The following is a 24,639-nucleotide window of genomic DNA, read 5'->3' as shown; positions in this document are numbered from 1 at the left end:
CATAATAATAAAATGATTCCAAACTTTAACCATATTAAACCTACAGCTTGAAATACAATTCATTTATTGAATATGGAAAGTCCAATCTGGATACAGTTTGACAGATGTTCATAATTAAAAGACAGACTTTAAGCAGATTATTGCATTACCTATTTCTACATCTTCTGGTACTTTAATTTCAGCTCCTAACAAAGTCTGTATTACTTCATGTAAGTTGACCCAAAAAGACTGAAAAATATAGAATATCATAACATAAAACTTATACATATAATATTGAGATTCTTGACAACTGCTGTCTGAAAATAGTTTATCAACAAACAATTAACAAAATCCTAAATGCATAATAGAATTTCTGCTCAAAATTTAAAAACAATATGAACTTCCTTTTAATCTTTAAATGATAAGGCTCTGAAGACTGTACTTTGACATGTAATAATTCACTTTTATAAATTGTGACTTGGATTGAGAGTTGTATCATTGGAACTCATACCACATCTCCTTAAAATAACGTAGTTACTTATTACCTCCCCTTTATGGTTCAACAGACAAGCCAATAACTTCCACATATCATGTACACAGTTACAGTCAAAAGGAGAACTGTGAATTAGGTCCTGACTCTGCTTCTAAAATAAAAATAAAAGTAAAAGAATTCATAATTAGGTATAAAGTTATGTCATGTGATTGATATCCAGAATGTCATCTGATAAATCAATATTTTTCATGATACGACTGTATATTGATTTGATTTGATTTGGTTTTTCGTGTTTTAACGCCACTTTTAAGGTCAAGGAACAGTAAATGGGCTATATCTCTAATTCTACTCCATAGATTTTTCTTAAAAAACTATATGTTGTTGAAACATAAATTTCCGTTATAATGATATAAAATAAAGATAGGGTCACCGACTTCGTTTTTACGGTATACATCATTCAAAGTTGCGTTCTCAGTGAAAAAATCCAACAAAACGTCGAAATAATCGTAACGTTATCGCGTTCCAGGCCGTAAAACGTTGATTTTTGACGTTTTTCACTACCAACAAGGTAACAAATTGATTATTAGACAAAAAACGAAGTCGGTGACCCTATGATTATTTTATTTCATTAAAACAGAAATTTATGTGTCAACAATATATAGTTTTTTAAGAAAAATCTATGGAGTAGAATTAGAGATTTGGCGATTTTAAGACAAATTTTAGAAGGGTTTTCGCCGATTTCATGTGCTTTCTATACAAATGTTCACCCATTTTGTAAGAATTCAATCAGTAATATTTCAGATAATAAAAGAGATAAATGTATTATTTTTTCGATTTTCAATTGTAGTTCAACAAGCCAAGGTTGTATGCAATTTTTTAGCAAAATCTGCGACATAGCCCATTTACTGTTCCTTGACCTTAAGCACCTCATTTAGGCTATTTGGTTGTGGTCAGTTTTAATCAGTGGAGGAATCTGGAGTGCCTGGAGAAAACCACTAACTTTCCATAGGAAAACTGACAATCCTAGTCAATGAAGATCAAGAGTGGAGTCGAGTGTATTGGCACGTACGGGGTTTGAACTGTCTATTGATAATATAATTCGACTTCGAATGATAGAATCTATACCTTATAAACTGTGCTTCAATATGTGTTAAAAACGTCTGATCAATCATAAAATACAAACTTCAACAATAAAACCAATACTGTATATCAAGCTATAAATGGTTCATCAATAAAAATTAATGTGTGTTATCTGGTGTGAACTCATAAACATTGAGAAGTTTGAAGTATAGCTCAGCATCAAATAGCTACAGCTATTCAATTGAGTTTATGCAATCTGTACTCTCAAAATGAATGAAACTTTTTTTACATACCTTCTGGAAATTTGAGATTGCTATGGCTATAAGTTCCCACACTACAATCTGTACCATCTGAGGCAGCAGTGACCTACTTTCAACATCATCAGAACTGTAACTAGAACTTATTTTCTTCAGGGGTAAAGGATCTACATGTGAAGAAATATATGCTATCATCAGTTTCCTAATTGATAAAAACATCAAGTTTATACACAGCATTACAAAAAGATGAAAGTCGTTCATTATTTCAGTGTTTCTTTAATTACTGAGATAAATATGCCTAATCTGCTGTAAAGAAACAATTACGGCAAAACATATCAAACAGGAAAAAGGGGGCAGATGAAGTTTTCTTTTATGCCATTCTATGGTCATGATAAGGAAAATATGTGCACAAAAAACATGTTGCAGTGTCCCAGTCTAGAAAAAAAAGTCTCATAGGGAAACTCTATAGCTCAATGGATAAAAATGTGTTTGTTTTCACATAATTCAACAGAATCATTAGGCTAATTATAAAGCTGTCTTTCAAAATAACATAAAGCATATCAAATAAGCATTGGATAGTAATAATAACACTATATACCAGTAAATTTATCTTCTAACAGACACAAGATTTCTAATGTATTCCAGTATAGGTCAAGGTTCAAGTGGAATCTGTTGTAGTCACATGATGAGGTCTGTAAATACAAGATATTTTTACTTCTAAATAACAAGGACTAAATGTTTGTTGCACGACTTAAAAATTAGTAATCAAAGAATTCAACTTTATATATATAGGATAATGGTGTTGATTAACACATGTAACAATTTCAACATTCCTGTCCCTTTTTAACCGCATTGTCAATCTAATGGAATTTGATTTGACAGTTAAACAAGTGAGAGGTTTAGCTAGCTATAAAACCAGGTTCAATACACCATTTTCTACTTTTAAGAAAATGCCTTCCAAGTCAGGAATATGACAGTTGTTATCCATTGGTTTGATGTTGGGGTTTTTGAATTTGTCATTTGATTTGGGACTTTCAGTTTTAAATTTGCCTCGGAGTTTAGTATTTTTGAGATTTTACTTTTTTTGTTTTCTACATGGTTAATATCACCAATAACTAACAAGTTCAGGGTAGAAACTTATACCAATACAAATAGTATATTATGTCACCATACATTACATAACCTGTAAGTTCGGCTTCTGTCTGGGGCACCATTTGGGATTTGCTATATACAGGAATCATATTTACACCTGTACTTCATCATTATACAGGGACTGACACTGCTAAATTCAATCATTGTTATATTTTTCTGGTTGTAGTTAGAAGGCCAGGAATGTTTAAAACAGAGAGAATTAGAAAGCAGAGAAAACTATGTGCCTTTTATTCAGCATGACTTTATCAAATGCCAATATGGAATACTAAATATCCAGGCTAGAATAAGGCATCTAGGTATTTAAGCCCAGAATTCCTCTAAATACAGAAAGGCTTATTCTGTTTTCCCTCAGTGATATTGTTTGCCTTAAATTAGTGGAGATTAAAGGCTTTTTCCCCTGGAGAAGAATCTATACTTGAAAAAAAATGGTATCAAATTATTCCCAACAAGAATGTGTCCAAAATACACGGATGACTCACTGGCACTATCATTTTCCATGTTCCATGGACTGTGAAATTGGGGTCAAAAGTCTAATTTGACTTTAAAATTAGAAATATCATATCATAAGCATCAAGTGTACTAAGTTTCAAGTTGATTTGACTTCAGCTTTATCAAAAACTACCTTGACCAAAAACTTTAACCTGCGGACGAACGAACGAATGAATGGATGGACGGACGAACGAACCCACAGACCAGAAAACAGAATGCCCCTCTACTATCGTAGGTGGGGCATAAAAAGACAATTTTTTTCCCAAACAGTGCAGTAATAGTGCATAAATACAAATTGAAAAACACTCATTTAAACAATTTTCTTGCCTTAAATGACTATATGTGCACATTTGAGGGTCTATTTATGTATCATCACTCTCAAAATGGTATCTTATTTTAAAGCTTGACTCTTGAAAATTGGTCTGTAAATTAAAGTTTCAAACAGAGTCATGGTTTATTCTAAATTTCCCAATTTGATGAAAATGACGAATATTTTCCCAACAAAAAAGGGTAGAGGTAGTTTTTAATAAAGCCAACAATATCACTGTCCCTAAAAGGTTCCTTACGCCCCTGTAATAATACTCACGGATAGAGTGATGTCATATTTCATATCACTCAGACGGTCAACATACATAACAACGCTGTGTAATAAGGTGACTATTCTTTGTATAATTTCTTCTTCCTCACCATTTAGATTCCTGGGTAACCTATAAATCAGGAACATGATATTTACATCATTAACTAGTATCACAACATAAATGTCTCAACAAGTACATTTGTATTAAAATTCAAATTGTAATATCTTTATAAATTTAACATCACATTCATATTATTGCTTTTCATAATAACTGAATGCATCAATTCAACATACTATATCCCTCCCCCAATTACAATTATAAAACTTTATTGATTTAATCCAGGATTAGAAAGATGGAAAAACAGACTTGTTTGCTCATTGTTGAAGGCTGTATGGTGACCTCTAGATGTGAATATCTGTGTCATTTTGTCCCTTGTTGTGAGCTGTCTCATTGGCAATCATACCACATCTTTTTTTTTTTATATTTAGCTAAATTAACTTCTGGCATTAAATCAAAACTACTTTAATTCAATTAAGGGAGGATAGCAGCATCTCCCAGTATACGTCTCTACTATCAAATGCAAAGCCTATAGAAAATGTGTTATTCCTTCAAAATTTGAATTTGTGGTTCACCTGTACCCACGAAAACCATGAGTATTGGTAGCCAACCAATAATAATGAATCCACAGTATATAATGACTTCAATGCTTTACTTTGTTCCATTATGTTTAGTTTTTATTACCAGTTTAAAAATATAATTACCTGTATAAAAACTTTTTGAGAAATGAGTAAAATGTGATAATCTGTTCTCTACTGCTGTAATATTCTGTATCTGAAAGGAAGGAAAAAACTACTGTGAAGTCATTTATTTTCATGAGTACTAATTTTCATGGATTGAGGAAACTTGCATTTTCATGGATATTTGATTTCGTGGTTTTACAAAAGTCTGCTTACATTCCTAAACAAGATTTGTAATTCGTTGAGCATTTGAATTTGGGATTCAATCCATATCCAACGAAAAATAATGAATCCACAGTAATTTGGTTAAAGAATCATTTTGTCACAAAATTTTAATTTATACAAGATATTTAGACAATATTTCAACTGAACAACGTGTTAGGTGACTTGTCAAGGCCAATACAATTAGGGCCCATTGTGATAAATAATTTGTGTGAGTAAGACACAGTCAAAGTATTGTTCTTTTTTAAACATTACAGCTCTTACAAGGTCTTCATGATGAACTGACTTGTTTATACCTTAAATAGTATTAAGATGGACTAAAGTTTTCCCCATCAAATCTTATTTGCTTTGAATGAATCTTATATTCACACTTATCACACCTTTTACTTTTATTATCCCAAATTTAACTTCTGTTATTGCAACTTTAACATTATTATCGTAAATTTGACTTTTATGAACTCATAGTGCGTGCAGTCTGCACCAACAAAATTCCAGCTACTAGTCCAAAGACAAATATTCAACATTTTCGATATGATTCTAAACAAATTTTACAAAATTTACTAGTCTCATACCAGCCAACTGTCACTATTTGCGGGGGATTTCCCCCATGGAGGCTCCCAAATGGAAATTTTGTAACATCAATTTTGTCCACAATTTTAAAGAAAACAATTAATTTTACAATAGCTATGAGTTTGTTAAAGCATGAAGAAGCCAAAAAACAACATTAAGATATATTTGAAGCCCCCCTTGAAGGTTTTGTAGGACTATAAGAACCATCTTGCACATAAAACCCCCCTGGGCATTTTGAAAAGTTGGCAGGTATGTAGTCTGAATCAATTTTCACAAGTCTGGGTCATCAGACTAATGGTGACAGTGCAGGATGGTGGTGCAGAGGTTTGAATTTGACTAAATTTTCATCATGAGATTTATTTTAGCTTTACAGATCAATATCATTACCTGATTCCAAGTTTCCATGACAAATCTTTGATATCAACTGTCTGAAAATAAATATTATATTATAACGAATGTTCCAAATTTATACACATTGATGAATCAGTACACTCAAATTAATAAATATTGCATTTTACAATTTTTTCCCAAATATCTATGGGTAGTCTTATTTTTGTTGTGTTTATCTGACACATCTAATGAATAAACCTTTTTGCTGTCATGTTTATCTTATAAACCCTTTTAGCTTTTGTGTGTATCTAATGAGTATTCTTTTATGCTGTCGGTTTTTAGACTATTTTCATATTACTGACTTTCAACTTCCTATTCAATAATGTATACTAATTCAGCAAAATGGAGCCACATTAAACTCTTAAACATAAAAATACAAATGAACCCAAGCTTTAAACAAATCCACAACGCTCACAAAGGCAAGAGGCTCCTTCCTGGCTTGGGACAGACACAAAGATGTTAAAACATGTTTATTTTTGTTGTGTTTATCTGACACATCTAAATGAATAAACCTTTTTGCTGTCATGTTTATCTTATAAACCCTTTTAGCTTTTGTGTGTATCTAATGAGTATTCTTTTATGCTGTCGGTTTTTAGACTATCAAATGAATAAACATTATGCTGGCATGTTTATCTAATGACAATATTTAAAATTTCCTAGGTGTTTGGTTGAATTATATGCATTAATACATGTATATATATGGGGGGGGGGGGGATATTGTATAAAACGTGTGCAGACAAACTCATTTTGTATATCACAGATAAATTAAATTGAATAACATAATGTAGTGCAGATTATATCTCTATAATAAATCAACTTAACTGAACAAAAATAAATTAAAGAACTTTAGTGAGCACTCTCACATACCCCCCGTCCCCACTTTGTCATTGAAGAAATTGAATAAGTGTAAGAAAAAAAATTGTGTAAGAAAAAATATTGAATAATTAAAGAACCTTAGTGGGCACGCTCACATACCCCACGTCCCCACATTGTCATTGGCGAAATTAAATAAGTGTAAGAAAAACAAATTGTATAAGAAAAATTAATTTCCTGCCAATATGCACATCTAAATAGTATGTCCTTATTATCTACAAAATTTCATGAAATTCTGTTGTGTGGTATCAGAGGAGTTGAGATGACAAACTGTTGGAGAAGTACATTGAAGCAAATAAGTTCAAAGGGGCGTAACTCCTAGAAAAAAATTGAATCGCAATTTCCGGTCATTATGCACAACTACATAGTATGTCCTTATTATCTGAAAAGGTTTCGTGAAATTCTGATGTGTGGTTTGAGAGGAGTTGCGATGACAAACTGTTGCGGTAGTACATTAAAGTAAATCAGTTCAAAGGGGCGTAACTCCTAGAAAAAAAATTGAAACACAATTTCCCGTTGATATGCACAACTAAATAGTATATCCTTATTATCTGAAAAGGTTTCGTGAAATTCTGTTGTGTGGTTTGAGAGGAGTTGCCATCACAAACTGTTGCAGTAGTACATTAAAGTAAATCAGTTCAAAGGGGCGTAACTCCTAGAAAAAAAATTGAATCGCAATTTCCCGTCGATATGCACAACAACATAGTATGTCCTTATTATCTGAAAAGGTTTCGTGAAATTCTGTGGTGCGGTTTAAGAGGAGTTGCGATGACAAACTGTTGCGGTAGTACATTAAAGTAAATAAGTTCAAAGGGGCGTAACTTCTAGAAAAAAAATTGAATCGCAATTTCCTGTCGATATGCACAACTACATAGTATGTTCTTATTATCTGAAAAGGTTTTATGAAATTCTGTTGTGTGGTTTGAGAGGAGTTGCAATGACAAGAAACAGGACTGACAGACGGACGGACTGACAGACGGAAGGACGGGTCAAAAACATTATACCCTCCGCAACTCGTTGCGTGGGGTATAATAATTTCCTGTCAATATGCACATCTACATAGTATGTCCTTAATTATCTAAAATGGTTTCATGAAATTCTGTTGTGTGGTTTGAGAGTAGTTGCGATGACAAGAAACAGGACTGAAGGACTAACAGACGGACAGACTGACACATGTGACAGGTCAATAACATTATACCCTCCGCAATTTCGTTGCATGGGGTATAAAAAAATGTTTGATTAATAAACTTAGTAGTTGCATACTTTAGACTGTAAAACAGGTGACCTATTTTTTCTGGTACAGTATCCATGACAACCTGAGAAGAGAACACTTCTGTTATGTCGTTGTCATTAATCGCTGTATCTGGTTCTTGTAAAAATCTGGAAAAAAAATTGATACATGTACTTTACATTTTGTCAATCAATCTGTAAATTCAGAAATTATTGCCATTTTATCATTATTGCCAAAAAAATGCAACAGGGTTATCAATGCAATAAGTAAAACTTGCATTTAAATTTTTTTATATGAATCAAACTGAATTTTTCTGAATATTGCAAAAATTAAAATAGCATATTAGTCTAAAATGACAAAATCGGAATAATAAATGCTAGCAATAATTTCTGAATTTACAGTATATTTTCTGGTAATAACATGTGTTCAATGATGTAACACAAGGAATAGAGATTGGTTTTACATGAGGTTATATTTTCAAATCTGGATCAAAATCCTTATTTGGCACATATTTTTTTAATTCACTTCATTAAGTTACTTTAAACCAACACTTCAACCTGATTTGGGACCAAATAGTCAACTAACAGATGTACACACTTTAAATGCTGTGACCTTTTAATCTTAAATACAACTTAATTTGGAGGATTTCTATTTTGTTGCCATTGTCTTATCAGAGAAGCTCCTTTAATATAAACTATTTTTTATTGCTATAAGTTTTATATTTCCCTGAACATAGAAGTATTTATGTTTCCAAACCAGTGGTCCAAACAAATATTTTCAAGATCAAACACAAAATGTAAACAAAATGTATATGCAATAATATTTAATGCCACCTTTTAAATGCTTTTATCCTGTCCAATGTCTGTCCTCTGGATTTCTTACAGCAAAATGGCACAGGTCTGAAATCTTCTGCAAAAATAAATTAGGAAAGAAATAAAATAAACTACTTAATATGATAAACATTGTATAGTTAAATGAAATAGTAATCATTGAATGATATATAAAGTCTAAATTCACAGAAACTTAGATTTGAAACAAACTTGTCCATATTAAAAATTTCTACCATATAGAGCGACACATGGTATTAAATAATTAACACTAGACACTACTCTCAATAATGTCTTCTTGACAATATTTTTAAGGTGCCACCATATATATAGGAAATCAATTTAGAAGTACAGTGGATAATCAAAATCATTTATGTATGTATAATTTTATAATCATGATAATTAACATCTAACATATCTTTTGGCTTTAAATCAATTTCTCTGACAAAGAATAATTGTTTCATCAAAAACTATGATTTCTGCATTCTGAAAAGCCTTAATATTCAAAATAGGCCCTTTAAAAGGCATTTTGAACTGTATCATTTTTATCATTTTATATAATTTGGTAATAAGCCTAGAACAACCATTGCATTGAATCAACTGAAACACAAACTTTCAATAACTAATGTCTATACCTTGTGTTGTCTGTTCTTCCACCATGATACTATCTGGTACAACTTCTGTCTCTGGTAATCTCAGGGGAGATGACTGCAAATGATATAAAAGATCATGATACAAGTTCCTATAATTTATGACGGCATGATATTAAACCCCTAACTGAAGGATTGTGGTCAGTTTTCCCAGTAATGAAGATATACTCTTTTAATAAGTTTAAATGAGGTTTGGAGCTGGCATGTCAGTAACTGCTAGTAGTCCTTTATTTATGTTGATTGTTGTCATTTGTCTATATTTCTGTTGTTACCTTTTCTAACAATGGACTGAAAGTTCTATTAAAGTGAGTTTTACCGTGCATATTGATGTGTGCTTATTTAATCAACTTTGGCTATGTGTATCTATAGGGGAATGGTTTAAATCTCACACAATCATGTTTTAGCATCTTTGTGTCTGTCCAAAGCCAGGAGACCCAGGCCTTTGTAAGTATTGTGGATTTGTTTAAAGTTTGGGTTCATTTGTATGTTTTATGTTTAACAGTTTAATGTGGCTCCATTTTGCTAAATTAGTATACATTATTGGTTAGGGAGTCAAAGGTGGGTAATATGAATACAGTTGGGTAACAAAGGTTTTGAAGTAATCAACATTCATTTGATACTTTGAAGTTGAGTACTTTTGTTAATTTCATAACTGTTGAAATGACCAGCTTGAACATGTTGAACATGTTGAATAAAAATATTTTCTCAATCTGTAATATTTTTTTTAACTGTTTATTGTTATACATAAACATTGTTTCTCTTGTTTGCATGGTTTTACACTAGTAAATTTTGGGGCCCTTTATAGCTTGCTGTTTTGGTGTGAACCCAGACTCTGTGTTGAAGACTGTAAGTTGACCTATAATTATCTACTTTTATAAATTGTAATTTGGATGGAGAGTTGTCTAAATTAGCACTGACTCATATCACATCTTCTTATATCTATGATAAATACAATCATACCTGACCATCATTTAAGTTATCAAACTGTGTTGAAGTGGTTGGAAAGTCATCCAGATTCTGTTCCTGACCAAATACATCTCCAATATCACTTAACTTGGATGGGGAAGCAGTATTTGATCTGTCCCCAGGGGCAAAGAAATCTGTAAGAAAAGATGTATACATGTACTATTATCATAGGTCTTAAAAATGTTCAGTTTTTTTCCACAGAACAACCAATCCTAATTCTGAGTGAAAAAATTTGTAAGGGTTCTCGCCCTACTTTTGCTGTAAATCGCAGGCTCAACAAAAATGAGGAAAAAAATCAATAAAAATATTCCTCTAGATACAATCTTTTGATTGTAAAAAGCTACTGTCCAAGTTTGGTAATAATCCAGCATAGTTTATGAATCTAATAAATGCTTTAAAAACTTTAACTGTAGACTTTTAATACACGTATGTAATATTAACTGGAAGAAAATCTAAGTCCATTAAAAAGTAAAATATGGAAAAAAATGATTTATTTTTTTACAAAATTTATATCTGGATACTATCTTATGATCATAAACAAGCTTCTGTCCAAGTTTGGTACAAACCCAGGATAGTTTAAGAAAGTAATTAAAATTTTAAAAACTTTTAACCACAGAGTGAATGTAATGTTTCCCTGCAGAAAAACTAAGTCCATTTACAAGTAAAATGTGGAAAAAATGGAATTTTATTTTTACAAAATTTACTTCTGGATACTATCTTATGATCATAAACAAGCTTCTGTCCAAGTTTGGTAGAAATCCAGTATAGTTTAAGAAAGTTATTAAAATTTCAAAAACTTTAACCACAGAGTGAATATTTGTGGACGTCGCAGACGACGACGGAATGTAGGATCACTTAGTCTCGCTTTTTCGACTAAATTCAAAGGCTCGACAAAAATGTAAGAAGATGTGGTACGAATGGCACAGATTTCTAATAACCAATCCTAATTTTGAGTTCTAAATCTTTTATTTTCAGGAGAATCTCTTAAAAACTTTTCACCAACTGAACAGATCAGTATTTTGTAACCCCTGATATGCGTCATCCAAATAAAAAACATTTAAGTTGTGTGTTAAAATCATCCTGATTTTGTTCATTGACTTGTTGACGAAGCACTTTACTGATCTGATGGTGAAACATTTTTTAAGTGTAGAGGTGTTTAAACAAAGGAAATTCCAGACCTTCCAACCATAATATTGTTATGATTAATCCTAAACACATATTTTAGGAGACTTATTATTATGAAACGCACGTCTGGCGTATAAAATTATAATCCTGGTACTTTTGATAACTATTATTACAGATTTTATTTAAAGGGTTGAAAAAGTCATCATTATCATTATCATGATTATAGAATAACACATCTTATTGTACAGGGGAAGGGTTATGGTATTGCTTCCCTAATTACATGTAGTACATGTATTAAATGCTTAAGACAGTAAGAGGTAGACAATACTTATTTAGCTCAGTCATTTAAAGAACTGCCTTATAACACAGAGGTCCCAGGTTATAGTCCTGTAGGAAACAAAGTGATTTTGAATCATGTTCTCTGGTTAGGCAGGTACATTGTACATGAACATGATGAATCTCTTCCCAAATCTTTTAAAAACACTGAAATTGAAAAATATGTACCTTCAGTCTGAGAAAGACAGGTTTCTGGTATGACATCAACCTCCATAGCAGCTATTATAGATGGGGAAACTGGAGGGGACCAGTCATCAGGAGAACTCATTATCCCCAACTCCTGAAAAAATATTTACAAATTATTAATTAACAAGTGAAACTGTCAGCTTTACTGCTTACTGATGATACCCCCATGATACTGAGTGATGAATCTGAAAACGCATCACATGGTAAAGCTGGCTTATATAAACCCTGAAACCAAATTATAGAATTTCTTGACTTGTATTGTAGTTTCTGAGATACAAATGTATATGCGACGAAAAATATTCATGGAACAGACTGGTGGATTGATGGACTGACAGATGGACAGAGATAAACAGTATACCCTTACTTATAAATTGTAAGAGTGGGTATAATGATTAGATAAACTCAGCCCTTATCACATGTATCATGCTTATACAGATTAATATGTGCAATACTGACAATGTCCCCCTGTTGATATAAATACAGCATTTTGCCTGGTCCAGGATGAGAAAAAGCTGCATAAGCTATTCATGCATCTGTATTCATAGTAAGAATACAAATTTTGGACATAGTTTGTTTGTGTGGGATCTATAGTTTGTATTTATGTAATACACCTTATCGCTATTTGTCCGCCATTACTGGATATCACACAGGTTCCCGTAAAATTTGACGTCATAAAACAAAATATCTGACGCCACAATGGAAAAGTGATTGTTGTATGTGTCAAAAGGTGAAGCGGCCACCAGGTCAGCCGGCCGAGTAGGATTTTATATGTTGGAAAAAGAAAAATGAACAAATAAAATAAACAAAGTTTGACCTGACAAGCCGGACTGATGTGAACACAAGTGGATGTGGAAACTAATATAACTTTGTATTAATACCTTTTCATATCTTTTTGAATTTCGTTTAATCCAATCATGGCAATTCAGAAATAAACATGAACTGTGGGCATTGTTTATCACAATCTAATGAAGTAATCACATGTGGTAATTTAACAGTATGTGCCAAACTATTTTAGGGTTTATCGGACCCAAAGAGAAATTTGAACTTTTCTACTATCATGACTATACATGAAAATTTCACCAAAAAATCTTAAAAGTTCTGAATCATGAGGAAATGGTCAGAAAAGTAACTTTTTCGGCCCAGTTGAAACTTTAGCTAGGCCAATAACAACGATATCTCTTTTCTTTAGAAACTCTGGTTTATCATTAGAAGCAGGGACTTTCTTATTAAGAAAGTCCCTGTTAGAAGTGTATTTTCTTACCAAAACGATCAAATGAGTGATATAGTTCAAGTGATTTGTTTACATATTTACATTAATTGTTTCCCGCGGTTTTCAAAAAGACAGTAGTACACAAACCAAACACGGGTAGGTACTGAAAATTATCCGTCAAAATACACGGGATGGGGGCCGCAAACTTCTGAAAGTGACTATATGTTTTGTAACCCTCCCCTATCCTTAATTTTACAAATGAAAATGAAAGAGACACTGACTTACTTCAATACTATAAACAATAGTGTTTTGTCTTTTATGACTCTTGAATAGACTTAGTCACTTTCAGAAGTTTGCTCCCCATCCAGTGTATTTTTACGGATAGTTTGTAACATAAAATATTGTCCTCCATGAAATATTGTCCACTGACAGTATTTCATAAGTGAAATATTGTCTTGACAATATCTCAATATAAAGTAGTGTCCATGTCCATGGAATTTTGTCACCTCCTTCTGGACAATATTTCACTATGAAATTTTGTTTATGACAGTACTTTACTATGACTGAATACTGGCTTTGAAAATATTTTTTAACCGAATTAATTCACAATCACAAATAGTACACAAGCATGCAGCATGCACATTCAGATTTATAAATGAAATTGTTTTGAATAGTAGAGTATTTATATTATTTATAATAGTGAGCGTCAAATTTGCATAGCCTGAAACATTACAAATGCGCACTGGTATTACAGAGATAATCGTAACTGGAATTATGACTGTCCCAATATGGCGACGGCAGATAAAGATATTTATCTAAATCATTACAGTAATTTTTCTCAAAGTTTTTGTCAATAGTTACTTAGGCTGAGTCAGCTGCAAGTTTTTTTTCTCATACCATTACATCATATTTGAATCGTAACGGTGCACTGGAATTGTCTAAGCGCTTTGAAAATTGCAGTTGAATGCATGTTTTTGTAACTTCATAGGGTTGTAAAAGTCGGTTGACTATGCACACATTTTTCTATGTCATTTTCAAAAGATCGAGTCAACATGCAATGTATAATTAAATGTTACTTTTTCCCAACCTTACCTATTTGTCGAATTCTTGTTGTAAATATAATGTAAATGAGTCAGAATTTGATTTGACTACCAAATAGTTGGTCATCAGTAAACAAACACATAGAAAAGATGTTAAAATATTCTGGAATATCACTTTATATGGTACAAAAAAATAATCTTTCTAAGAAATATTGAATCCCATGGAACCCTTGATTTAATTGTAACATAATTGGAGTTTTCCTCTTCAGAACTTCCGCTTGCTCGATTGTGATTACTTACTATTAGATTTTTTACTCCCTTTCTATCTGGTTGTCATGGTAATGGTGAAGTTTATTCATGATAGAGGGTTGATAAAGGGTTGCTGCTCACAGGGCAGCTATTTGAAATCATTCCTTCGTAAAGTTTACGGACGCCATCAACACTCGAGTAAGTTGGCCGTTATGAAATGTCCGTTTCACAGATGATATCGGATATATGTTCCTTATGTAGTAACAACAATCCCCTTCCGTTTTCACGAATGTGACTTGCCGAATTATACCATGATATACTGGATTTGTAATAACATAAGTACCACGACAAGTGCCACATGTGGAGCAGGATCTGCTTACCCTTCCGGAGCTCCTGAGATCACCCCTAGTTTTTGGTGGGGATCGTGTTGCTTAGTCTTTAGTTTTCTATGTTGTGTCTTGTGTACTAGTCTATTATTAATCTGCCTTTTGTCTTTTTTTTTTATCCATGTCGTTGTCAGTTTATTTTCGATCTATGATTTTGACCGTCCCTTCAGTATCTTTCGTCCTTAATTTATTCTTAAAAAAATAAGTGGTCACATAACAATTATGGCCGGTCTCGTAAGAAAGTTGATTTTCGAGGGAGTGTCTGTTTGTTTATTTTATACAAAGGCATGGTCTGGTCGGAATGGGAACGTCTTAATTCGTAAAGCTGGCGTTCGGAGATTTCCGATTACTCTTCTCCTGTTGACCATACCTGTCAACTGACCCGTTTTCTGCGGGTGTGACCCGAGATTTTCACAATTCTAAGGGATCACCCGGGACACCCGCCGGGTCATTGAAATTACCCGGGAATTCCGAAAATGACCCGATTTCACCCGTATTTCTTAGTCTTGAGATTGATTTCATAAGTAATATTCTTTTGAAATACCGGCAAATTCGTAATTCTTCCATGAACAGGAAGTTCATCTAGCTATGTAAACTGTCAAATTAAGTGACCCATTAAGTGCATGGCTTTACTTGACAGCTTTGGTGTCAAACACACTGTTAATTAACACCAATTACCTTAGCTTTAGGTCGTAAATAAATTGCTCTAAATTTGTTCTAGATGTCCATTTCTTACCATTGTGCCCACATAATTAGCCTACCAAAATTGAAACACGTTGAAATATGCTAGCGTCGATCCTAAGTTTTTATGAATATTTCCAACAATGAAATTCAATAAAACAGATGTAACTTTTCCGTTGCTTTAAGGTCTACAAGGATAATGAAACCGTTATCATTTATTTGTCAATCATCCGTTCATTAAGGTATCTGAGGTTAAAGTTTATCAGTAGCTTAGTTCAGCGCATGGCCTTTAATAGATATAGGAAGATGTGGTGTGAGTGCCAATGAGACAACTCTCCATCCAAACAACAATTCAAAAATTAAACCATTATAGGTTAAAGTACGGCCTTCAACACGGAGCCTTGGCTGTTTAAACCTTATTCTGGTCAGGGCCCGGGTTTTTCGTTTGCATGCTATTTTTGACATTTTTACTCTTTGAGTATGTTTGTTTTGTTCGTGCATCGTTGACAATATAATGGAATTTGATGCGACTGTCATATAAGTGAGAGGTTTAGCTAGCTTTTTTTTCAGGTTCAATCCACCATTTTCTACATTAGAAAATGCCTGTACCAAGTCAGGAATATGACAGTTGTTATACATTCGTTTGATGCGTTTGGACTTTTGATTTTGTCTTTTGATTTTGGACTTTCCTTTTTGAATTTTCCTCGGAGTTCAGTATTTTAGTGTTTTTACTTTTTGCTATACGCTAATGTGTAATTCGACGGCAAACTACTACTGCCTTCATATCTATTTTCAAATGAACGAATGTATTTCGAGGTTTGCTATCTTTTTGCAGAAATATACATTCTCGAATTACATTCTTTGATTTAAGTTTGTTATGGAGGAGGAATTAGTTATCGGGTATGTTCTTATTAGGGAGCTACCATTTGATTTTCATGGGGGGAGGGGGATGGCTAGGATGAAAAATGTTGTCCTGCCTTTTTATTTTTCACTCTATTCGGTCCTGCCTTTTTATTTTTCAATCTGTTCGGTCCTGCCTTTTTTTTTTGTTTAACCTACATTTTTTTTTGCAAGTATCTTATCCTGCCTTTTTTTTTTTACTCAAAACTCCTGTCTGGCCTATTTTTTCAAATTTCATCCTAGCCCTGGCCCCCATCCAATAAAAATCAAATGATATATCGCAAATCGACAAAGAAGAGACAAGTTCAGGTAACAATAAAATACCGATGGAATTCTCCAAAATGAGTAAACAGAATAAACATGCACAAATGCAATACATAGTTTAAGTTGAACAATGTTCAATGTAACGCATTTTTTTCTTCAGTTTAATTTTCTATGGTTGCGTTTGAAATACATTAAACTGTTATTCTAACTAAGGTCCTGACACAATGCAATATTGAACTAAGGCGGATAAACAAAATAATAACACTCTTCTCCTTCGTTTTACTTAATCAAACTATTGGACAGTCAAAGTCCACAGCTCCTCTTCTTATAACAATAGTTCACGACATGTGCAATCTTACTCAAAGCCGAAGTCTATTTCTTTAAGGATCATTTTATAGTTTGGTATAAATATAAAGAAACCTTTCAATAGATATAGAAAGATGTGATGTGAGTGCCAATGAGACAACTCTCCATCCAAATAACAATTTATAAAAGTTAACCATTATAATAGGTCAATGTACGGCCTTCAACACGGTGCCTTGGCTCACCCCGAACAACAAGCTATAAAGGGCCCCACAATAACTAGTGTAAAACCATCCAAACGGGAAAACCAACGGTCTAATCTATACAAAAAAATTCAATGCAGGAATACAATCTTAATACAACGAAACATCCGTTTGGGATGTTGCTGCTAATGTGAGAATAAAAATCAAAGAAAAAAAAAGAAAGGAAGATGCAATAGAGTAGCGCAATCAAAAACAAAGAGAAGAACAAATGAATTGGGCATGAACTTTAGTATGAGAAATTTATGAATCAATGTCTAAACAAAAGTGCACAAATATTCAGCCGTGCCAGACAGATATAATCAACATAAAATCATTAAGCATGCATAAAATAAATTATTAAAACATTTTTAAGCATAACCCTAATGGCTTCATCTTTTTGTGTTGTTGCATGGGAAAACTAGTTATACTACTTTTATAAATACATAAAAAGGAATTGGAGCGAATACAGCTGACGTGATTACATAATACATCTATAAAGTATTCAAATGAATAATATCTTTCATTCATCAAAATTGCCGATGTTCATTTGTAAGAAATCAAAGAGCCCAATCCAACGCTTTTCACTACAATCATTATATTATAACTACTAAGAAGGTAATTTATGTTATATTGTATCAATTCATTTTAAAACGTCATAAATAAACGCGTCATTCTGCTGATTTGCAATAAGAAGGTTGTTGTTTTTTCGATCGAAGCACAAAGATTGTGGTTTTATAAGACCATCTTTCCCTGACAGCAAAGCTCTATGTTTGCTTCCATCTGGTGAAATCACGACAACATTGTTGGATTCAAAACCCGAAACGTAAACACGTCCATAATTGTCCACTGTTATACCCATTGCGTTTGTAAGAAAAGTGTTAAGTTCTAATTTCCATTTCAATGTCCCTTGGATGTCACAGCATGTTACTGACTCATCCGCGTTTATAAAATAAAGTTGATCTGACCATGTTGCTATGCTGCTATAGAGAGTTAAGGAAACGTCTGCTAACTGGGTATCAGAGCCATCATCTAAATTTACAACATGTAATCCATGACTTCCCCCATTGTAAAATAATTTCTTATCTTTGTGAACTATTCCATAGATCTGTGTTCCAACAGCAATAGATTTTTCGTTTTTTCTGTTTATAACATTGATAATCTTAATGTGTTTGTAGTTAAAGCCAGATGTTACGACAAGTGTTTGACTATTCTCGATAAAATCTATATGGCATGTTTTCAATCCCGGCTTCAATGTAAAATCTAATGATCTGTCGGTTTTCAAGACGTGGATTTGATCACTAGTGTAACAGGAAAAAACCATTCTGCCATCAGGAAGAAAGCAGCAACTAGTGATATCATCTCCAAATGTTTTCACGGTCCCTCGTAAAGTAAGTCTGACATCATCAATAGAAGGAACAGGTGTGTTAGGTGTCATTATCTGTGCTTGTTTGTTCTTATTGTTTGATACGGATGCATCTCCTGATCTTGTATCCAAGATAATGGTCCCCATCTTCTTGATTTGGGTAGGAAGGATCTCCAAAGCATTTTCGTGTTTCCAAGAAATAGATGCGTGGTTCATTTTCTCTTCTTTTATTAACGTTTCAAGAAATTGCTCGTTGATTGTGACATCTCGTTGGATATGTTTCATAGCCAGAAACGTCTGGAGGTCTGATGCATGTTGTTTTACTTTATCTAAAATAGTTTGGCTTTCGATGACTTCTCTTTCTTTCTCTTCTATTGATGCTATTATGTTTATGATGCTTTTGTTTTCCTTTTCCTCAACGTCATACAACTCTTTCGTCAAGTTTTCCTGCAGTTTATCTAGATGATTGTTAATCAGTCTTCGTGTCTGCAGAACTTCTTTTTCTATTTGTGTTCTATTCTCCCTTAGACTTTTAATGTTTTCTTGTCTATTTTTTCTTATATTCTGCAAATTTTCTGAAAGTTCTTTCAACACTTGTTCCATCTCTGAAAATGCATTTGATGATTTTACATTCTTAATGACATCCTCTATCGTGTTTAAATCTTTGCAATCGTTATGTGTTTCAACAACGCATCGTCTACAACATGGACAATCATGCTTCTTACAGAATATTTGGTATTTTTCATCGTGTTTTGAACATGTTTGAGTTATTTCCAATAAATTGGAAGGAAGCTTCTGGTACTCCGAGATTTGAACGATACTATGGTGTCTGGTCCCCTTTGAAGCTGCATGGTGCACTTTACATTCTTCACAAAGTCCTTCGTCACATTCTGAACACCAGACCACTGATGGTTTGTTAATGTGCTGATAATCACATACTCCACAAACAGTATATTTACTCGACATGCTACAAAAAAAGAAATTTAAAAAGTAAAAATTGCCTTTTATTTCTCGAAGAAAAGATCCTGCTTCAATTATTTCCAATAGTAATTTAAAAAAGACAATTAAATCAAAATGAAAATACACGTGAACAAAGATAATTCTACATAATAAATCTAACAAGTATATTGACAAAATTATAAATACTTTGTATAAACGCTGAATGAACACTTCTCCTACCGCTTTTAACCAAAATACCAATTTCTTTCCTTAAAAAAATATACAAGGTAAAGACCAAAAAAAAGTTCCAAAATTAAGTGTTGTAACAGTCCACCTACATTTCTTCAGAGAGATTTCGAAAGGGTTCAATAGCTTGCAGAGAGAGCTTGACAGTCTCTTTTACGCGTCATCAGATATAGAGCCTTCAGTTACTAGTGTGTTTATAAACATTCTAGTGATCAATGCACATCCAAGTGGACTTTCCACATAAGTAAGGATGTTGTTACTTGAATCAAAGGGAGTAGTGCATGTTTTATTTTATTTTAATATCTAGTCAAAGGCATTTTATAAGAAAGCAATGGTTTGAACAATAACAACGACATGTTATTATATGATTTAATTTTCATGTTCAATGCAATTGGAATTTATTATAACATATAAAAATGTTATTATGTTTAATTCGATTTTAAATTTTATCTTACTGTTGATTTTTATTTGTAAATAATCAACTTGCTTTATTCTAGAATTTTAGTATATTGAAGGACATATTGTCAAGATGCTTGATTTCTTGATTGACAACATGTTTGTTACGTTCGAAGGACGTGTTTTTCAACTGTCTGTCGGTATTTCAATGGGAGCAAACTGTGCCCCTCTACTAACCGATTGATTTCTTTATTATTATGAGGCTGACTTTATGCAGGAACTTCTAAGGAGGAAAAAAGATAAGAAGTTAGCAATATCCGTTAACTCTACTTTCCGCTATATAGATGATGTTCTTTCACTAAATAATTCAAGATTTGGTGACTATGTGCAACGCATCTGGAAATAAAGGATACTACAGATACAGTTAAGTCGGCTTCATATCTTGACTTACATCTAGAAATTGACAATACGACGAAAGACATGATTTCAACTTTACAATTGTGAACTTTCCATTTCTAAGTAGCAATATTCAAGCAGCACCTGCATACCGGGTATATATCTCCCAATTGATACGATATTCCCGTGCTTGCATTTCCTATCATGATTTACTTGATAGAGGGTTGCTTACAAGGAAGCTATTAAACCAAGAGTTCCAAATGGTGAAGTTGATATCACCCCTTCGTAAATTTTACGGACGCCATCACGAGTTGGTTGAACGTTATGGAATAACCGTTTCACAAATGATATCGGATATGTTCCTTACGTCGTAACTACAATCCCCTTCCCTCTCACGAATGTGACCTATCGAATAAGACTATTTACCGGATTTGTTATCACATAAGCAACACGACGGGTTCCACATGTGGAGCAGGATCTGCTTACCCTTCCGGAGCACCTGAGATCACCCCTAGTTTTTGGTGGGGGTTCGTGTTGTTTATTCTTTAGTTTTCTATGTTGTGTCATGTGTATTATTGTTTTGTCTGTTTGTTTTTTTTTCATTTTTAGCAATGACGTTGTCAGTTTGTTTTAGATTTACGAGTTTGACTGTCCCTTTTGTATCTGTTGTCCCTACTTTGTCTTATTTTAAAATATGCTTTAAATTGTAAAAAATATTCGAATTAGCTCTCTCCGCAATATAGCTTTTTTTGTGCTAATGCAACCAACAATCAATCAGTTATGTTCAGTGCAAGTCGTCAATAAAATGAATGACTTTAAAGTCTACTTTCGTTTTCGACTCTAGTATAAGGTTAAAATATTCTAACATTGGGTATGTAAATAAATAGAACAAATAAATAAGAAAAACAAAAACACGTACCATTGACAAAATCCTTTTCGTTCTCCTTTTTTTTGTCTTTTTTTTTGTTTTTTTTGTTTTTTATCTTATTTCAAATAAAAAATCCAACTTGTTAACACCACCAATGTTACATGTATTCTGAGTTGAGACAAATATGACCACCTTGAAAATGCTAAAATCTTAAGGGCTGCATATATACAATCACCACCTATAGTACCTTCAGAGAGTTTTTGACAGGGTTCAATAACGTGCTGAGGCTTAAAATTCGCCTTACACGAGTCATCGGACTTAGCACCATCATTAAGACCAGAAGTTTTCAGTGTATTTATAAACTCTCTAGAAAACACTGCACAGCCAATATAGCTTTCATCATGAGAGAGAATGTTACTAATAAAACTGGAGAAGTAAAGGAATGAGTATACTTCTATACCTAGTCAAAGACTTTTGGGATGCCCTTTAACCTTGACTAAAAATGTGCTTTTGTTGATCTTTGATCCGTCTTCAATTTAATCCCGTGATTAAACGGACAAATATTAAGTAAATCATATTTGTAACATGGCACTTGAAAAAGTACAGTTCCATATGAATATCTGTACTCAAAATATTATTGGTGATGTTAACAATTTCGAATTTCATTAAAATAAGATCAAGGAGAACGAGAATTATTTGGGAAATGCTTCATGTTTGTGGTTTTGTTTTTGTTATCTATTTCTGCCATTCATTCACATACCTAATGTTTTGATATTTTAACCTTATATGCAAAGCGAAAACGAAAGTAAACTATAAAGTCAATGACTTTATTGACTTGCAATAAACATAAAAATTAAAACTTGTAATAATAGATTATTTTTGCTAGAAACAAATCACCTACTTCTCAAGCAAGCATGTCATTGTGTAAGTGTTCAAAACCTTGATATAACTTAGATCCAGAAAATGTCTCGCCCCTCATCTAATGCAGTTATTTGACACGTAACCAGTACGGATTTTCTGATAAGTATTATAACGCGGTTAAATTCAAAATAATCTCTGTTCTTAGAGGATGATGTCCTATAATTCCTGACCAGACGTGCATTGAATTCATATTATATACAATTTCTAATATATAAAGAAATAATGTTACAAATGTATAATTGGTTCATTATACTGTGTATAATTGGTTCATTATACTGTGTATAATTGGTTCACTATACTATGTATAATTTGTTCACTATTATATACTATGTATAATTGGTTCACTATACTATGTATAATTGGTTCACTATACTATGTATAATTGGTTCAATATACTATGTATAATTGGTTCAATATTCTATGTATAACTGAATTTAATATTGATGTGTTGAGATTGAATTTTTGAACTTGAAGGGTCTCCCGAGGTACTGCTTATGATGTTATCTTGTAGTTTGATTCAGAAGGAATTAAGTTGAAATTTTGGAGAGAAAACAATATTTTTTTGTTTTGTGCTATGCAAGACGGAATATGTCTCGCCCCTCATCTAATGCAGTTATTTGACACGTGACCAGTACGGACTTTCTGATAAGTATTATAACGCGGTTAAATTCAGAATAATCCCTGTTCTTTGAGGATGATGTCCTATAATTCCTGACAAGACGTGCATTGATTTCATATTATATACAATTTCTAATATAAAAAGAAATAATGTTACAAATCTATAACTGGTTCAATATACTATGTATAATTGGTTCTATATGCTATTTATAATTGGTTCTATATACTATTTATAATTGGTTCACTATATTATGTATAATTGGTTCACTATATTATGTATAATTGGTTCACTATATTATGTATAATTGGTTCACTATATTATGTATAATTGGTTCACTATATTATGTATAATTGGTTCACTATACTATGTATAATTGGTTTAATATACTATATATAATTGGTTCACTATATTATGTATAATTGGTTCACTATATTATGTATAATTGGTTCACTATATTGTGTATAATTGGTTCACTATATTATGCATAATTGGTTTACTATACTATGCATAATTGGTTCAATATACTATGTATAATTGGTTCAATATACTATGTATAATTGGTTCGCTATACAATGCATAATTGGTTCAATATACTATGTATAATTGGTTCACTATATTATGTATAATTGGTTCAATATACTATGTATAACTGAATTTAATATTGATGTGTTGAGATTGAATATTTAAACTTGAAGGGTCTCCCGAGGTACTGTTGATGATGTTATCTTGTAGTTTGATTCAGTAGGAAATAAGTTGTAATTTGGGAGAGAAATAAATATTTTTTGTATTGTGCTATACAAGATGGAATTTGGAAATTGTTTGAATTCAAATGTCCAGTTTGTCTTTTTATGAGGAAACTCATTTCGGGTTTTTATATGTAGAACACCTTTTCCTTGTTATATTGTGCATAACCTGAATAATCATGAATCGTTTCTTCAGTAATATCAGAGAGGCTACGTCATTCCAGTCGGAGATTATAATATCTGTAATAATTTTTTGGTTACAAAACGAAAATGAAAACTCGGCGATGTTGTCTATATCTTGTTGTAAGTTCTAAAAGTGAACAAGCACACTCACATGTCGTCTTTAAAATTCTAAAGAGTCGAGATTATGTGCATAGTCTTTGAGGTCACATCTGATTATAAGGTACCACGAGATTTGCTGATTTACCATTTTCCAAAGAGTGATCATAAAATGCATAATCAAATGTGCAATTCCATTGCAATGATCTGGGGTAAATGTTATTGTGTATCCAATTTCAGTACCATGTTATAATTACCAGTTTGTCTAATTCTTGTTGTAATACAAATGAGTCAGAATTTGATTTTTATTACAAACATGTCTTTGCTTTCATCAACAAATACACATAGTTCTGATGTAAAACACATGCAATATCAGTTATTGATTACCACAAAATCTGTCTATGAAATGAACCTCTGACTTAATTGCTACATAATCAGAATTTCCCTCCCCAA

The 24,639-nt window shown here is 32.5% G+C and overlaps 3 protein-coding genes and 1 long non-coding RNA gene across 4 annotated transcripts in view; all 4 read right to left on the bottom strand.

Moving 5' to 3' along the window:
* Positions 1-2,532, bottom strand: part of LOC134727800 (protein MMS22-like) — a 30,487-nt gene extending 27,955 nt beyond the window's left edge. Inside the window, exons 1-4 of the mRNA XM_063592190.1 lie at positions 2,408-2,532; positions 1,846-1,976; positions 525-623; positions 150-228 (exon numbers count right to left, since the gene is read on the bottom strand). Of these exons, the coding sequence (XP_063448260.1) occupies positions 150-228; positions 525-623; positions 1,846-1,902 (235 nt within the window). The 5' untranslated portion in view covers positions 1,903-1,976; positions 2,408-2,532. The remainder of the gene's footprint in view (positions 1-149; positions 229-524; positions 624-1,845; positions 1,977-2,407) is intronic.
* A 1,505-nt stretch (positions 2,533-4,037) lies between these two features.
* Positions 4,038-5,987, bottom strand: LOC134681192 (uncharacterized). The gene is made up of 3 exons (XR_010100574.1): positions 5,945-5,987; positions 4,790-4,859; positions 4,038-4,157 (listed from the first exon to the last, which is right to left on the bottom strand). It is a non-coding gene; the product is annotated as an uncharacterized LOC134681192 (long non-coding RNA).
* Positions 5,988-6,300: 313 nt separating this feature from the next.
* Positions 6,301-9,595, bottom strand: LOC134727799 (uncharacterized). Its single transcript, XM_063592188.1, has 4 exons — positions 9,514-9,595; positions 8,885-8,960; positions 7,952-8,200; positions 6,301-6,307 (listed from the first exon to the last, which is right to left on the bottom strand). The coding sequence occupies exons 1-4, from the start codon at positions 9,536-9,538 to the stop codon at positions 6,301-6,303; spliced, it is 357 nt and encodes a 118-aa protein (XP_063448258.1). The 5' UTR covers positions 9,539-9,595.
* Positions 9,596-18,056: 8,461 nt separating this feature from the next.
* On the bottom strand, positions 18,057-19,745 carry LOC134727798 (uncharacterized). The gene has a single exon (XM_063592187.1). The coding sequence runs from the start codon at positions 19,743-19,745 to the stop codon at positions 18,057-18,059; it is 1,689 nt and encodes a 562-aa protein (XP_063448257.1).
* Positions 19,746-24,639: the final 4,894 nt, after the last annotated feature.

Source organism: Mytilus trossulus, chromosome 8 (assembly GCF_036588685.1).
Source record: "Mytilus trossulus isolate FHL-02 chromosome 8, PNRI_Mtr1.1.1.hap1, whole genome shotgun sequence".
In the NCBI taxonomy this organism is placed as follows: domain Eukaryota; kingdom Metazoa; phylum Mollusca; class Bivalvia; order Mytilida; family Mytilidae; genus Mytilus; species Mytilus trossulus.
This window is presented reverse-complemented; position numbering and strand designations above follow the sequence as displayed.